The sequence below is a fragment of the Abrus precatorius genome, unplaced genomic scaffold, assembly GCF_003935025.1.
Source record: "Abrus precatorius isolate BTA unplaced genomic scaffold, Abrus_2018 Scaffold9, whole genome shotgun sequence".
NCBI classification, from domain to species: domain Eukaryota; kingdom Viridiplantae; phylum Streptophyta; class Magnoliopsida; order Fabales; family Fabaceae; genus Abrus; species Abrus precatorius.
In genome coordinates this window covers 19,255,017-19,273,621 of record NW_020874439.1, presented here as the reverse complement: position 1 = coordinate 19,273,621, position 18,605 = coordinate 19,255,017, and the positions used below count along the sequence as shown (strand labels likewise).

Genomic DNA, 18,605 nt, shown 5'->3' with positions numbered 1-18,605 from the left:
TATCATTAATATTTTATACAATTGCTTAGCTAGTTATATTAATTTAATTTATAATCTTGTTTTTAGCATATGGGATGACTGAATCTAGATTCTTTTACTATTACAACATAGTAAAAGATAATAATCCTGAAGCTACACAATGATTGGACAACATCCCAAGGGAAAAATAGACGCTCGCATGGGACAACAGACGATGTTGGGGACACATGACAACAAACCTAGCGGAGTCAATTAATTCGGTCTTGAAGAAAACTAGAAACTTACCAATTTGCTCCATGGTCATGGCAACATACACACATTGCAACAAGTTCTTTATTGACAGAAGTAGGGAAGTAGATGCAATGATTAATGCTGAACATATGTACTCGAATGTTGCAACTAAAGTAATTTAAAATGTACAGTCAAAGGCGAACACTCATAGAGTTGTCACCTTTGACAGAATAAGTACTAGATTTTTAGTCAAAGAAATGCAATATCCGACAGAAATTCGACCCGTAGGAAGATTTACAGTACGGTTAGATGAAATGTGGTGTGATTGTGGCAAGTTTCAAAAAGTTCACATCCCATCTCGCATGTGCTTGCTTCATGCTACACACACACCACAACTTTGACATCTACATATCTTCCATGTATACCTTACAACAAGTTTCTAAAGTATACGAAGGTCAATTTGGAGAACTCAGACACGAACACTATTGGCTAACTTATACGGGCTCAACTTTGTGTCTAAATCGAAAACTGAAAAAAACTTCAAAAGGTCAACCCAAGTCTAGTAGGATAAGAACAGATATGGACATTAGAGAACAACAAAGTTGGGCAAAAAATTGTTCTTATTGTCACACCCCTGGTTAACAAGGAAGATATATCCAAACATCGCTCAAGCTTCTTGTTCCCGCCATTGATTTTTATTGTTATTATTTTAAAAAAAATTTAATGTCATTTTTAATTTTATGAATGTCATTGCAACTTTTAAATTTTTAGTATTTGTAATTTATATTAAATCTATAATTATATATATAATATATCTACATAATATTATTTAATTAAATTTATTAATAATAATAACATATTTTTAAAATAAATAATTATGTATAAATTTTAATAAAGATTAATATCTCAAAATAAATAAATAAACTGGTTATTATTTAATAATTTTATTTATTTTATAAATATATAAAATTAAATAAATTATTATTATAATTTTTATTTTATACAAATTTAAAATTAAATGAATTATTATTGTTATTTTTATTTTTTTTAAATATAATATTAAATAATCAAAAATATAATTTTAGAAAATAATATTAATATCATTTTCAAAAAATCAAAATTATATTAAATAATATAATAAGAAAAATAAAAATATTATTTATTATGTTAAATATGTCAAATAATTTTTAATAAACATTTAAAATTAATATTATTTTTATTTTTATTCATTTTTAAATAATATAAAAATATAAACATAATTCAAATAATAAAACTTATTTCATTATATATAACTAACAAAATATTTATTAGAATAACATATTATAAATATTTATTTTAACAAAATATAAATATAATTTCAATAATAATATTTATTTTATTATATAAAAACATAAAATAAAATTAAATAAAAAAGCCAACTCAGATGGTGGCCAAATTTTATCTATAGAATTTAGGTCTATTTGGGTAATTAAATATATCTGGGTCTATTTGAGTTTTTTTTTTTCATATATATATAATTTCACTGTAAAAATCTCATGTGACAGTGCTGAGTTGACTTTTTTTTTGTTAACTTAGGATTTAACATGAGGAAGTTAATAATATGAATTAAATCCTTATTTTTTAACTTTTCAGGGACTAAATCTTAACAAAAAAATTTATAAAGACTTATAACAAAATATTCAATATTTATAAGGACCAAAAACATAATTAAGCCTTTTATATAATTATTATTATTGTTTTAGGGGTCTAATTTTGAAAATATTTTAAGTGATAACATAAATGAGAAGGTATGCCATTATTTTAAATACGAGTAAATATTTACTATCAAGTTATACATTACTAGTAAAGTCACACTTGAACATTAAGAAAACATATATATTAGATATCATTTAAATATAAAAGTCTAATATGTACAAGTTATTATCCAAAATACATTAGGACTTAATTTACATAATTACAAAATTAAAATATACTAAGTCCTAATGAGCATATCACTCCCATAATAAAATATTGAGATTGTGGTCCTACTCCTCACCAAACTAGCTCTCTATCTCCTCCAACTCTTCTTGCGTCAGGTCTTCCTTATAGTGATTTCACTTTTATTATTCTTTGACCCTTATCTCAATCAATCATGCCTTTGAAATTCTTTGAGGACTTCTGCATATAGATAGTTGCTGGTTAACTGTAGCAATCATGGATACAACGTATGCTAACGCGGCCTCTTTTAGCAAAAGTATGGTCTAGAATATGAGTCAGAAAATAAGTGTGAGTCCTATAATGTTTTTATTCTCATTAATTGATGTGCACCCATTATGAATAACATTTGCCACCCTTATTTCTCCCAAATTCTTAAATCGGATCCATATTTCATACCCCTAGTGTATGAAATCACAATTATCTATGTGAATTCTGATCACTTTTCATGATAGCACTTCCACTTTTTTTTTCTTTTTCTCATCATAATATAATTTTACCATTTTCATTATAACATCGTCAATCATGTTAAAGGTCGAGCACTTTTGGATTCAGTCTAAATCGTATAAATATATTTTATACACTGTAATTTCAATTACTTAGAACAATCATTTCTCAACTCATATTTTTAAAATAAAAGAGAGCACATAACCACACATATGAACACAAGGGTATTTGGAATTCAAACAATGAGATAAAACTCTCCTTACCTTAAAGAGATAATTTTTGTGAAAAGTTTTGCGAAAGAGATTGTCCAAAGACCAAATTCTTCCTATATATTCAAAGTGAAACACTTTTGAGAAGCTAGAAAATGGAAAAATAAAAATGAGTTGAAAAAATTGAATACTAAGGAACTTACTTGAGATCAAGAGGAAGAGACGTTTAAGCTCAAATTTGAAAAAGGCTTGGAGTTCGAATGAGTTTTCTCTAAGAAAGAGAAGTAATAAAACAAAGAAAATAGTGAGAAAATTTTTTTTGACTTGTAATACAAGCTTAAAACATTGAATTCCTTAAATATACTTTTTGGTCGTGAATTCTTGCCTGAGTGAGTGAACTCTCGCCTGAGCAAGACCCCTATCACCAAGAGCAAAACATGAGATAGAAATTTTACACTAGTTTTCTGATAATCTCGCTTAGGTGAGATGCCTTCTCACCTGAGCGAGACATAGTCCAGAGAGCTCCCACTTTTCCCTACGTCTTCTCACTTGAGCAAGATATCTTCTTGCTTGGGCAAGAGGATAGTTAAAGTAATATTATCTGAATGATTCTTGCAACGAGTGATCCAAAAAACTCAGTCTTGCTTGAATGAGATCTCCTATAACTTCAAATTTTTAACTTCTTCTATTTTAAATTAAAAAAATGCAATAAAAAAATAAAAAAAGATAAATATGCAAAAATAAAAATAAGAGTGTTACAAATGCATTTTTGAATGATGATCTGCATGAAGATATATTCATGGTTCAGTCTCTAAGATCTAAACATGGAAGTAGGACCATAATTTGCAAGCTAAACAAAACTTTGAATGTCTTTAAATTGACACTCAAAGCATGAAGAATTCAAGCATGCTAAGTATACTTCTTTTTATCTATTTATCAAGCATACTCCATCAACTACCTTGGTTATTCTTGTATATGGTGATGATATCATCATCATCAATAACTTTTCTCAAGCAATTCAATATTTATTGTCATTGATTCAACTTTTTCTCTTAAAAATTAAAGAAATCTTAGCTATTTTTTAGGGATTCAAGCTACTCGTTTAGGATTAGACACAATAATTCTTTTACAAACTACATATATTCAAGATTGATCTGCTAAATAAAGCTAATATGACGTATACTAAAGTTACAAAACTTCCATGTACTTTGGTCTTAAACATAGCTCTCATAACTTTACCAATTTTGAAGATCCTACTTTATACAAATTAATTGTTAGGGGACTATAATAAGGTTTCCTACTTAGATTTGATATTGCATTTGCAGTTAATAAGGTTTGTCAATTTATGCATGTGCCTATAATTTCTCTTTAGAAGATAATGAAAAGAATTTTAAGATATATTAATAGTACAACCTATTGTCTTTTAGTTTTACTACATCATAACACTTAAATATATGAGCCTTTTGTGATGCTAACTGAGGTTCGAACATGGATGATATGAATTAAGAAATTTGCTATACGTAATTGTATTTATCTGGAAAATGATTTGATTTCACAAGCTTCCAAAAGCAGCATGTGGTTTTTGGATCAAGGCTAAATACCAAAGTCTTGCATATGCCATTGTTGAAATAAGTTGATTAAAATTGCTTCTTTCATAACTACATCAATAAGTTCATTTTTCACCAACTATCTACTATGATAATCTATGTCCTATTCTTCTAATTCATAATCCCATTCTACACTTCAGAACCAAGCATTTTGAAATGAATCATTATGAAGAATGCTAGTAAGAACTTAATTTATTGTTGCTAAAAACTTCAATTTATAATGGAAAATGTTAATGACAATTTAAGTGGCCACTAAAATTGATTTCAAAATTTACTTTTTTATTCATTTACTAGCCTTTCTTATTGCCTATAAAATTTTAGCGACGATAATATTTGTACATAAAAAATTTTAAATAACAATATACATACAATTATTTAAAATAAGTAATAGTAAATCATTTAAAAGAAATAACAAACTTGACTTACCTAATAGTCAAATTTTGCAAATTCTACTAGTAATCAAAGTCACTTATCATAACAATAATAGTTTTGTGTGAAAAGAAAATTTAATATGAAAGCACATCTCATATGTTAAAATATACTATAATATGATGTTTCTTTAAGTATTATTTGCCTATGAGCAAGTAAATAAAAAATAAAATAAAAAGATATTTTTCAATATGAAAGAACACCATAGTAGTGTTTGACTTTGTTTGTTTAGATTCTTTTCTTTTTACAAAATTTACCTTTTTACAATGGTCGTGCTATCAACTTTCTACATATAAAAAAATTTTATTAATTATAACAACTCCTTACATATTTTATTCTCTTCTATTCCATTACATGTCATCTCACTCAATTCTATTTAATTTCACATATAATCAAACATTCAAACAAAGCATAGGGTTTAACTTCATTATAACTATACAAAATTATATTACAACCAAAAACTCGAAGAAGAATACTAAATGTTTCATCAATTTATTTATATAATACACGGTAACAATAATATTAATAAGAGATGATTTGGAAATATGATGATTCTTAAGTCTTATAACAAAATTAAGATACTTATCGAGCTTAACCATGACATGAAATTTCTAAATCTACACTTCTTTCATTACCTACCTTTTCAAGAGTTACTACACATAACACAAATATTACATAAAATTGCAAATTAATAATAATAATTCTATATTTATAGTAAGTAAATATATGAAAAACATAATTCTAAAACATAATCCTCATACAAAATGCACATGAAGCACAAAATATACTTTTAATTGTATTATAATTTTGAAAGTTTAGAAGATGGAAATGCAGATGCAGTGAAAGATGCTTATTGGTTATATGAAGAACATGATTCTTCTTTCTTAAGAGATGAATCATTGATCCGCATGGTATTTTGATTTCATCTTTAAACTATGAAGTGAATTTACATCACAACATGCTAGTAAAGTAAAATTATAAAATGTAATAGAAAAGTCTCATCCACTTTCATCTTCATTGATCTAAGCTTGAAGTTTTATTTTTATTTTTTTACATTGTACAATAAAAAATTTTTACTTTAAATTCTCTTATTAGTATTCTATTGGTATTATAGTCAACATGGTATGATTCACTTATTCACTTAATTGAATGTGTAGCAGTAGTACAATTAAATGAACAAGAGAGATACTAATTTATGCTTGCCAAACTATCAAAATTAGCACTCATCTTCGTATAAGATAATAATGGATGTCTAGAGCCATTAACAATAAACATGCATTAACATTTCTAGAATATATTTCATATGATAATTAATTACCTCAAACTAATATAAACAAAAGAATAAGCTATATGACATTTGTTAAATATTGAGTGTGCGCTAAATTACCAAACAAAAAGGTCTAGATATTAATGAACACAAGTTTATATCATCATAAAATTAGGATTCTGATTACCTTACAACCCTAATTCTAATGGTCAAAAAATCGTAGGATATAGAAAGAGTAGTACAACACATAATTCACATATACTATGTTAGTTATCATCGATATAAGAGTACTAAATCATGTAAACATAGAGTAACCCAATTCCCCAAGTGTTGAAAACATCACTGATAATAAAAGGCAATAACCCTCCAAATTATTAATTGGGAAATGTAGAAAAAAATATAGAAAAGTGCAATACCTTGTTTACAATAAAAGTATTAACATATAAAAAGATTATATAGTATATTTTTTCCCTTTTATCTTTTAGGAAAGATGTTATTTTAACACACTTAAGATTTAAACCCAAAAGATGAAGGAAGTTAGTGTTAAGCCACTAGTATGGTCAAGACTATGATGACACATTCACATGGCTTCTTAATATACAATTATAAATATATATTTACATAACAAAATGCACCATAAGTTTGTTATACCTTGTTTACAACTATACTTTTTTCAAAAATCAAATAACATATATGAAATTTAAATAAGGAAGAATTGCTACTTACACATTTACACTTCCACCTACAAGTATACTTCAAAAACCTACGAAATAGATAAGGTACATATATAACTGCATAGATACAAAGTTTTATGTTGTTCAAATACTTTGTCCCTGCAACACAAATGAAAAAAATAAGTAAATAAAGACTATGAAACTCTATGAAATAGACAAGGCACATATATAATTGCTCGTTCAAATCTATTTTTCAACAAGCTATAAATTCTAGACCTTAAAAAACCTAACAATAGACATACATTTTTAACTTATGCTGCGAAATAAATTGATACAATTCCTAGAAGGCTACCACCATGAAAAAAATTGAAAACTCACCTTGCAAAGAGGATGTTTATGATCTAGAAATTAAGAAATTGAGCAACTGTTTGATTTCAAGAAAGTGTGAGTGAGCAATATGAGAGATCTTAGACGATGTAAATCTTCTTTTGCCATATCTTTTGCCATGAAGACCCATAGTGTTAAGAGAGGAAGAAGAATTTGATTATAGGGAGATTGTATATTTAATGAGAATCCAATTTTGGAGCTTTTTAACATTTTTGTCATGATAAAAGCATACGATGATGTAAATCTATTTTTCCAAATTTTTAAATGTTAAAAGACACTGATTTTATCAAATAAAAAAATATGATGCTATAAGTTATCGGCAACTTTTAATAATTATTATCATAAATTAATTTTTTATTGATTAATATTAAATAAATATATTAATTCATTTAAAGATAATTTACTGGCAAATTATTTATGATTACTACATAATTATCACTAAAAATTATTTTTATTGTTGTGTTAGTTGTAGGCATGCTATGAATTATAAAGATAGAAAAATGTAATGTTTTTTCATTGTTTTACCAATGATTAGCATTTGTAAACTTTGTTTATAAATTGAAGTTTCTTTCATTTATAAAAACATCTCAAATATATAACACATTCTCTTGTATAGAAGTTTATTTCTTTTCTTCTCTTTGTTTTCTTATTAGGCCAAGAGTTTTAAGTGTATACACTTGTGAGATGCATTTGAGTTTGGAATAGTGAGATGTATATAAATTTTTTTTGTAATTTTTATTCTACTTTTATATTATTATAGAAGTTTGATATGTAGACGTAAGTTATACATTTGTGATTCACCTCACCTGACTTTGTGAGGGGTTATCCATATATAACCATTGGTGTTAATTTTTATTTGTAGTTATTTCTTAGACAATTGATTATTAATATTAGATATGTGTATTTTGTTCTTGTTGTTATAAATCAAATTCTATCTTGATAAATATTATTCATAAAGAAGAGTAAGAGCAAGAATTCATTGAAGAGCAAGATGAAATCACATTATTACAATACTACAGTTTTGCAAGAGACAGAGTAAAGATGAAAATTAAACCTCCTAAGAGATATACTCATGCTAACATAGTTGTTTTACTTTATCAATTATAAAAGTTATTAAAAATTAAAACCTTAAAACATACTAAGAGGTTATTGCAAGCGATGACTCAACACAATGTATCATTTTTATGAATTAGAAGTTAGAATCTCTTTATATGAACAAAATTTGGGACCTAGTGATATAGCTAAAAGGACAAAAGATAATCGATTCTAAATTAGTGTTTAAAAAGGAGAAAATTTCTCTAGGAGTTAAAACAAAGTCCATTACAAAGCACACTTGCTTGCAAAAGGATTTAGCCAAACCGAAGGAATGAACTTCAATTAAGTCTCTTCCCTAGTTGTGAAACATAGCTCCATTTGGGTGTTGGTAGTCATGATCGCATTATTTGATTTGGAGCTAAGCAACTTGAAGTCAAGACAATTTTTTTATTTTATTTTATTTTTTTGTATGGAGAGCTGGAAGATAAAATATATATGAAACAATGTGAATGTTTTGTTGTTAAAAAAAAAATCATATTTATCTTTCGAAGAAGTCATTATATGGTTTCAAATAATCTATGTGACAATGATATAAAAAATTTGATTCTTTTACGTTGGATCATAGTTACTTTAGAAGTGATTATGACACTTGTTTACATCATCAAAAAATTTTAGATGGTTCATTTTTTTTTTTTTACTATCTTAATAAATACTATTCTTATATTTCTCTTAAAATATAATAAGATTGATTTTTTTTATTAAATTTTACTCTTTTAATTATTTTTTCTTTTACTACTTAATTACTTTTAAATTGGTGCCTTGATTTTTTTTTAATTTTTGTATTTACTTCCATAGTAAAGGAAAACAAATTTAATTGGTATTACTTTAAAATAAATTCCAATAAAAGAACAACATTTATAATGCTTATTTAAACCAATTTATAGTGTTCATTTATTTTTATCATTCATGAGATGAGAGCTTAAAATATTAAAATCTAATTTATATTTATTTTTAATAAATATTCTTAAAAAAAAAATAAAACAAATTTCTTCTTTATTGTAGAAATTAACTTATATTTTTATTAAAAATAATATGTATAAGTCGGTTTTAACTTATACAAAAATAATTTATTTATTTATTTATTCTTATGAGCATTTGTTTAAATATTTATCCAAAATTTAGTTAAATAAATAAAAATTTAGAGAATAACATAATACAATGACTCAGACAAAATGTTAAGTTGACAATATAAAATATTAAATTTAAAATTGATTACAGTTCTCATAAAATGTGCTTAACTTTTATGTATTGTAAGCAAATTCATAGATGAATTCAATGTACTTTACCTTAGAAAAGTAAAAGTGAAATGCACAATGTTAATATACAACATTACCATAAAAAAAGCAATTGCATTTTTTATTAACCTCGCCTCGGCATTTTTTTTTTTTGGGCGACTCATATATACATATATAAATTGTGTGTAAATGCTAGCTTGGTAGAGTTCGCGAGTTTTTTTTTTTCCCATGAAAAACCACTTTTGCTTTAAAAGTACATTTGATTCAACTTTTGAAGGATAATCATTTTTTAATTATATTTGAGTTGTTTAGGAAGAAAGCAGTGTTTATATATATATGTTTCAAAATAGAAAGTAATGTTTGCAAAAAATAATTTTTATTTATTATAAAATCTGTAACAAAAATTACTTTTTTCTATATATCTTTGAATTTTTAAAAATTTTAATATAATTTTTCTATACAATACCAATATTTATTTATTTATTTATAGTTCTGTCTTTTTTGTTAAACTACATTATTCTGTTTTAAAAAATTGGATAATTCCAACCAGTTCTGATGAACAATGCAGTCCTATTCTTGCCAAGTTTGACTTTGGAAAGTACACTTGTACTTTATGCATGTCGTTGTAAGAATTTGTTTCTTTTATTTTATTTTAATTGGACATATATTTTAATCTACAACCAGGTAAAAATTATAGGTTGTTTATATAAAAATTTAAAAATCAACATAGAAATTTTTAATTTTTTATCATAGCAATTTTTTTTGGTCAAAAATCAGTCAACAACAGATTTTAAAATTTTAAAATATTTTTATCATTTCAAAATTCTCAAATGATGATATTTTAAAATATTTTTATTATTTTTTTAAAATTATCATTGACTAATTTAGATTTTTAATTTTTAATATAATTTATAAAAAATTGTTATTAATAATTTTTTTAGTTATTTTACGTCTAAATTTATATATCTACAAAAAAATAATCATGGACAATTTTTAAATCTTATATTTTCATAATTTCTTTTAAAATACTATATTTTAATATATTTTATTTTTAAATGTCACATATATAAAACATTTAGAATTGTATTTGATTTGGTCATTTAATTTATTTTAAATTTTTTTATTTTGATCTTGTAATTTTGTTTTCGTTTTTTGACTTAATTTTTTCTTTTATTTTGAACTTAAGAATTTTTTATTTTTTCTTTTTTCTTTTTGTTCTTCCTTCTATTTTTGCGATGGTGTGAGTGCTTAGCAGCAAAATGGCATCAATGATGGGATAGTTTTTCAATGATAATAAATGAGTATTGTTCCTTTGATAACGTAGACAATAATGATTAAGGGTAGACTTGAATTTGTGAGCTTTGTTAGTCAATACGGTAGTTAGGAATTTGGACTTTTGCATCGTTATCCGAGACGGTGATGGTAATGTTACGGGGTGTTGCTTTTTGCAAATTTTTTTTTTATTTTTTTTTAAATAATTTTTAAAATTTTTTTATTAACCTCAAATTTAAAAGCAGAATTTAAATATACACAAATAAAAAAAAATTATAAAAAAAATATACAGTTATTCTATTTGTTAATGTTTATCCTCAGCTCTTAAAATTAAACTTAACTAAATTTAAAAAAAAAAATATTAAACAATATATTAGCAGTACTTCTATTGCTCTTTCATGATGATTTTTTTTTAAATTTTTTATTTTAGTTTAAAATTTGAAATTTTAAAACATATAAAAACTGAGCTTCTAAAAATTAAATTACAGAAAGTTGTATAAAAAAGTATTTTTAAAAAGTTATATTTGGAAACATACCATTTATTTTAAAAGAGCATAATCCTAATTCTGAAAATATAAAATATTAATTTTATAAATTAATTTATAGAAATATAAAATTTAAATTTTGGAAACTTATTTCTGAAACTGTAAAACCTTAAATTTAAAAATTAATTTAATTTCAAAAATTTATTTCTGAAACTGAAGAGTCAAAATATTGGAGATTTGAAAATATGAAAATTAATTTAATTTCAAATATTTATTTCTAGAAAATATGAAAACATAAATTTGAAAATAAATTTAATTTCAAAAATTTATTTCTAGAAAAAAGTGTAAATGTTTGGTAGATGAATGCCAATAAAGACATTTTTTTAACAATAAATTAATTTTTTTTATAAAATATTTAATATATTTGGCTTATATGAAGAGTAGTAATGCTTAAAATATATTCAAAGAAGGTGACGATGAAAAAATAAAAACTTAGCGTAACAAAGAGGAAGAACAAAATGTAGCAGTGATGAAGAGTGAAAATAATAAAAAAAAGTTACTCTAAAAATTCAAATAAAATTAAAATATTTATATGTTTAATTTTAAAAAATATTTTATTTTTATAAAATGAATTCAATTTTTATTAGCGATATTTTAGAAAAAAAAAATTATTGTGGTGTAAAATGAAAGGGAGGAGGTGAAAAATCAACTCTAATGTTAGTTCTGGGATGAGGAAGAAAAAGGTTAAGAAAAATAAATAAAAAATTAGAAGATTAAATAAAAAAATTTAAAAATTCAGATAATAAAATAAAAATAAAAAAATTACAAAAAATTAGAAATTCAAACTGCTATATAAAATAAAATTAAAGAATTAAAATAATAATTTTGTCTGAAATTTATGATATTTAATTTAAATATATATCTCAATTATATTAAATACTTCAAAATTAATTTATTTAACTTGAAAATATATAAATCTCAAGTGATTCAAAGAGAGATTTAGTCCATAATTTTGGATAAAAATGGAGTTGTGATGCGTAAATCAAAACTTGGGCAAGGTTTTAAAAGCAGTGTGAAGGTTTTGGATGTTCAAGTGCAGCATGGCCGTAATTGCCGCTGTATGAGGTAGATTTATCTGCACTTCTCCACAATATTAAGGTTTTCACTTTTTGAAAATTTTTATAACCTTAATAATAAGCTGATTGTAATTGCAAATTTTGGTGACAGGTGAAGCTCATATAAACCACGAAACTGATGCAGACAGGGTTCAGATTAGCTTAGCGTATATAATGAAAGAGGTAAGAGGTGCAACAATTCACAACTGGTGGTGGCGTGTTGGGCATGTAATTGCAATATCTTTATTTTCTTCTCAATCAATCAATGACTTCCAAAGCATCCTTTTCTAGTTTAATCCTTCTGATTCAATATAAACAAAATTACGTTAAAGGATTTGGGAAGATAAATTACTTTAAAAAAAATTCGAGTGAGAGATAATAATGCAAAATTGAGAAAGGAAAGAGAAATTTATTTTTTCTAATTTAACAATAATTTACCAAAGTAATCTTACCAAGATACTTACGTAAATAAAATGTTACAAGTGTTTTTTGTCAATATATATATATATATATATATATATATATATATATATATGACTAATATGCTCCTTCTAAATATTGATTAAATTTAAATATAAATTTGGGTTGATGAAACGCCATTAGATTGGTTTCCTCACCAAAATGTTTGATGAAAATCCTGAATGAACATTGGCTTTATTGCGGGGATTTTATTTATTGGATTATCACTGACTGCCACAAAATCCACCTTCTGAAAAATTCAGAGGGGGCATTATTGCTTTCTCGTTATGTACTTGCAACTCTTGGGTGATTTTGTGTGTAATATGTACAACATATACATGTATGCATGCATTCTAGGAAAGAATAAAGACAAGGAATAACAACAAACAATGAAAAACAGAAACAGAAGAGCATGTTTTCATCTAATGTGTGACTAAGAGGAATATGATTCTGATGAATGAGTAGAATTTGTAGCTGATGACGAGGGGTAACATGTGCAGCTGGGGTCATGAATGACCTTCTTCTTAGTGATGTCAAGTTTGGAACAAAAGACACAATACCTCCCTCTAAACCTTGGATAATCCCAATCATCTTCATCTTCATTGGAATCATTGTCCTTTTCTGTGTCATTGTCATCATCATCACCAATGGGAGTATAAACTAACCCAAAAAATGGAAGAACTACCATAAGAAATTTGTCAATGCTATCATTGCTCCATTTCCTTCCCCTCTCCCAAATCATCAAAGGGGCAACGACTAGTCCAGCTCCAACCCCAAAACCCACTCCAGTGAATATATATTGCCAATCAAATTCCTTGATTGATTCTGTAGTTGCAGGGCTGATATTGCCATTGCAGTTTGTAGTCAAAGGAGGGCCACACAACTCTTTATTCCCAACGAAGGAAGTTTCTTGAAATGATTGAATTTGGGTCCCTGTAGGGATTTTTCCAAATAATTGATTGTAAGAGAGGTTCAAGAATGATAGGAAAGATAATGTTGCAAGCACTGTGGGAATGTTTCCTTCCAGTTGGTTTTTTGACAGATCTAAGGACTCAAGCTGCTTCAGATTTCCTATTGATGAAGGAATTTGGCCAGAAAGAGCATTATTTGACAAGTTTAGTATATAGAGTGCTTTGAAGTCAAATAGCTCTTCTGGTATTTCCCCTTGAAAATGGTTGGATGAGAAGTCAACGGAAGTGAAGACAGTTAGAATCTTTACCAGCTCCATCCGTTGACCTTTGCTTGTTACTGTCACTGAATCCTGGTAATATATTTGACTGAATTTAAGAACATTAAATATGAGATGATTTTCCTTTTCAGACATCATTGCCTCCCACCTTGTGAAGCAGTTTCCAGGTAGATTACCAGTGAAATTATTAATGGCTAGATCAACTATCTGAAGCATGGGCCAAGTGCCATTGGTGTTTGGACATCCAATGTGACCATGGAATTTATTTTTTCGCAAGACCAAGACGCGGAGTGTGGATATGTTCTTCAGCAAGCATGGAAAGTCATCCATAATCTCATTTTTTCCAAGGTCTAACACTTCCAATGCTGTGCAATTAGCAAGAGATTTTGGAATGTTTCCATCTATTTTATTGTGATCAAGATCGAGAGTCTTCAGAACACAGGAAGCTGGAAACATATCTGGGATAGGTCCTGTGAGATTGTTCTTGCCCAGATTCAACACCACAAGGGTGTCACTCAATTCCATTAAGCATGAGGGAATTGTTCCAGAAATGTTATTAATGGAAAGATCAAGCACTTGAAGAAATGAAGCGTTGCAGAGGGAGTCAGGGATGCTACCTTCCAAGGTATTGTTTGAAAAAGAGAGAAAAATTGTGAATGACAGGTAATTACCAATATCTTCTGGGATAGAAGAGCTGAATTTGTTGCTCGAGTAATCCAAGTAGGTAGCATATTTTGGGAAAACAGGTATTGGGCCATGCAGTTTATTATAATGAAGGTCAAGGACCACCAATTTGTAAGTAAGATTCTGCAGAGGTCCTTCAAAATCAGTCAGCAAATTGTAAGAAATATTAAGGCTTTCAAGATTTTCTAGTTTCCAAATCCAGTTGGGCACTTTTCCCTGAATCTGGTTATCTGAAAGGTCTAGATAGGCTAATTTGGATTGGTTTCTCAAGAAACCAGGGAAACTTTTCAAGTTGCAGGATGCCAATTTCAGACTGCTGATTTTGGGAAAGGAAGAGAGGTCAGCATTCACATAGACTGATAAGTTGTTGTGTGAAAGGTCTAATGTCGTTAAATTTCTGAGTTGCAAAAAATTGTTTAGCTGCATTGGCCCATTGAACTTGTTTGAGGAAAGTTGGAGAATAGAGAGTGTCTTGAGTTGGAAGATAGACACTGGAAATGGCCCTGATAGATTATTGCTTCTTAAATCGAGAGTATTTAACATGGGGGAAGACACATTTGTGGATATGTCTAGTTTACTAAACTGGTTGTAGGAAAGCTGAATATTCTGCAGCATTGGAAGTGTAAAAAGATATGAAGGAATTGTCCCACTGAAAGAATTATAATGCAAATGAATGCTGACAAGTCTGTCCAGTCCTTCAAAATGAGAGGATGATGCAATTCCACCACTTAAACCATTGCGTGAAAGGTCTAACTGGGCAAGTTTTTTGGCCATTCCAAATGATGGCATCGGACCTGTGAAGTTGTTAGATGACAAATCCACGTAACTAAGTTCTGTGAGGCTTGACAGTGAATTCGGAATTAATCCACTAAATCGACAGGCTGAAAGATCCAATATAGATAAGTGCCTCATGTTACCAACAGAGTGTGGAAATGCTCCAGATAAGCTTGTGTTACTTACTACTAAGGTCTGGAGTGATCCATTCGGTGAGAAGTCTGGAAAATTGCCGTTGAGATTGTAGTTGAATGATATGTCAATAACCAACAATGTACCAATGTTGAAGATCTTCTGTGGAAATGTTCCTGTCAACTCACAATAAACAAGGCTTAGGATGGTCAGAGTTTTCAAATCAGCAAATGTTTCGGGCACTGTTGATGATAAATTGTTCTGATCAAGAACAATAACTGACAAATTCTTAAGTCTTGCCAGGGAATGATCCAGTGGTCCTGAGAGATTGCACTGTGACATGCTCAGCTCTTGGAGGTCATGTAGTGAGAGCAAAGCATTGCACCATTCCTCTCCTGGAGCTGTTATACTTACACCATCCAGATACAGTTGCCTTATACTGGTAAGATTTTGGACAAGCTTGCGTAGATTTGGGTTTTCAAGTTTCAGCTCATGCCCAGTTAAATAGGAAAGAGAAGAGATATCAAGAGTAACCAACCTAGTCAGGTGAGAAATCTCTATTGGAATCTGCCCCTCAAAGCCAGCATTTGACAAATTCAGGTGAGTTAACTTCTCCAACTTGTTGAATCCAGATGGAATGGCAGAATTGAAATTATTAGCAGCCAAGTTCAATATATGAAGATCTTGAAGACTAAAAAGAGCACTGGAATTGTCAAATCCACCAGCGATTAATTCTCCACTCAGGTCAAGGCCAATAACATGTCCCTTATTGTCACATGATACACCACTCCAAACACAGCAATCAATGCTTTGATTCCACAACTTCAGTTTGGTGGAAATTTCAGGCTGGAATGTGAGGTTGTTCTTTAGTAGAAGCAACAATGATTGTTGATCCTTGAGACATTGGCCAATGGAGAAAGAGAAGTAGATGCTGAGATATATCCAGTCGCAAAGAAAGAAAGAAAGCAATGAAACTAACGTAATTCTCATTGGTGTCTAAACTGAGTGACAACCACACAACACAACACTGAAGAAGTAAGGGAAAAATGGGTAGTCTCATCCAGTTTTAGACCCATGAACAAGACCCTTTTGCTCTGTGTTCTCCAGTGTTTTATCTTCTTAAACTCACGTAAATTTGGTAAGGAACGGTGGCCGAAAGTGTAGAAGAATAGTAGAGTGGCAGAGGAAGAAGGTTAAGAGATTACAATGAGATTGGTCAGACATCAACTAAGAGCTGTAGCACCTTTCAAAGTAAACCGTGGCTAAAGTCATAACTTGGTTTTGTACAATGCTGTTTTGCCAGAAAAGAAAGAAAAATGAGGCCACGTTAGTTGAAGACCACCATTATTTTTATGACATCATACGCGTTTCTATGTCGGCTCCTCTTATTTTATGTTGACTTTTTTGGTAGCTTCTAAGATGGGACTCTTTGCAATTTTGGATTATTAACGACCCTACAAAATAGAGAATACGTTATGACTTTTTGCACTTCCGCTAGTTTGATAATGATGATTTCCATTCAGTGGGTCGGTCTAAACGGTAGGCATCAAGTCATTATGCATAATCTTACCGTTAAAGGAAGAGAAAATATGAAGTTTACCGTTTTCCCTACTTTACTATGTGATTGGATCTTATGAACTGAGAGCGATTATTGTAATGCCATACTTCTTAAGCTTAAATTGTCTTCGGATGAAGGGTTTTAAAGATCTATTGATCTAAATCACTTATAATATTTTAGTTCAAATCTTTTTAGCCCTATATTTTTATATTCAGTCTTTCTAATAAATGTAATCTAATAAAAAATATTTGACCTTTAAACAAAGTTAAATTAGAAGGATTAAATTTTTTTTATAAAAATATTAAAATAAGAGGATGAAAAGTATGTTTAAGTCTAATAAATTTGATGAATGCCAACTAGTGTTATTATAATCAATGGAGTATAAATGAACACATATAGAGCATGGGAGTCATGTGAATTTATTTATTTTAAAATTAGTACTGCCATGCAATGGACGGACAAAATATTGCATAGTGGAATAATATTAGGCTGAAATATATAAATACCCGGCCACCTCTTAGACTTTTCCGGTATTGAATTGAATGTTCAATGTATTTCTTCCTTTCTAGTATATAAACAAAATAAATACCCATAACACCTTGATTTAACTTATGAATTGAATGTCCAATGTTAATTTAATTTATATATTTCTAGTGTTTAACATTTCTTCTGTCTTTCATTTTATTAATTTATTTAATGATAAAATAAACTAATGACAAAATTATGTCATATAATGTAATTTAAAAAAGTAGTATACTATATTTCTAGCATTTTTCTATTTATAATTATACACGTGGAACAAAATTCTGAATCATGCAAGATTTTCCTAATAATGTGAAAACATTAAACATTGGCATCAAGACCTCATCTTGAGTAACGCTGTTGCGGTTGGCACAAAGTGAAAATAATTAATGAAACAAAAGTAGTAATTGATGATGTGATAAAAAAAATTATATCTCTATATTTCTTGACAAATGTTTAAATTGTGACCCAAAAAAACTTGAATAAAATTATTATTTAAGGAAATATTATTAATATATTTTATTTTTTTATCATTGAATAAAATTTATGAGAGAGGTGAATTTCTTATATTTATTAAGATCTATGTTCACAAAATTCACATAATAATTAGAAATATATTATTATCGTTTCTTTTAACATAAATTTTATCGATTTTTTTTAATAAAAGTCACCTAATAAATTCTTATGATCGAGTGACGTTGAAAATAACATTCTTACAAAAAATTATTATATATAAATTTTTATTTTATATAATATTAAACAAGTTAAAAAAATTAATAAAATAAAAAATTAATGATGATAATAATTATGAAGATAATTATAATAAAAATAATATTTCTCTGGATGGATCTGTGAGTAACAGTAATAGTATTTTAAATTGC

At 27.6% G+C, this 18,605-nt stretch overlaps 1 protein-coding gene across 1 annotated transcript; it reads right to left on the bottom strand.

The window, feature by feature from the left end:
* Positions 1–13,073: 13,073 nt before the first annotated feature.
* Positions 13,074–16,755, bottom strand: LOC113850178 (receptor-like protein 7). The gene is made up of 2 exons (XM_027480587.1): positions 15,493–16,755; positions 13,074–15,423 (listed from the first exon to the last, which is right to left on the bottom strand). The coding sequence occupies exons 1-2, from the start codon at positions 16,632–16,634 to the stop codon at positions 13,299–13,301; spliced, it is 3,267 nt and encodes a 1,088-aa protein (XP_027336388.1). The 5' UTR covers positions 16,635–16,755; the 3' UTR covers positions 13,074–13,298.
* Positions 16,756–18,605: the final 1,850 nt, after the last annotated feature.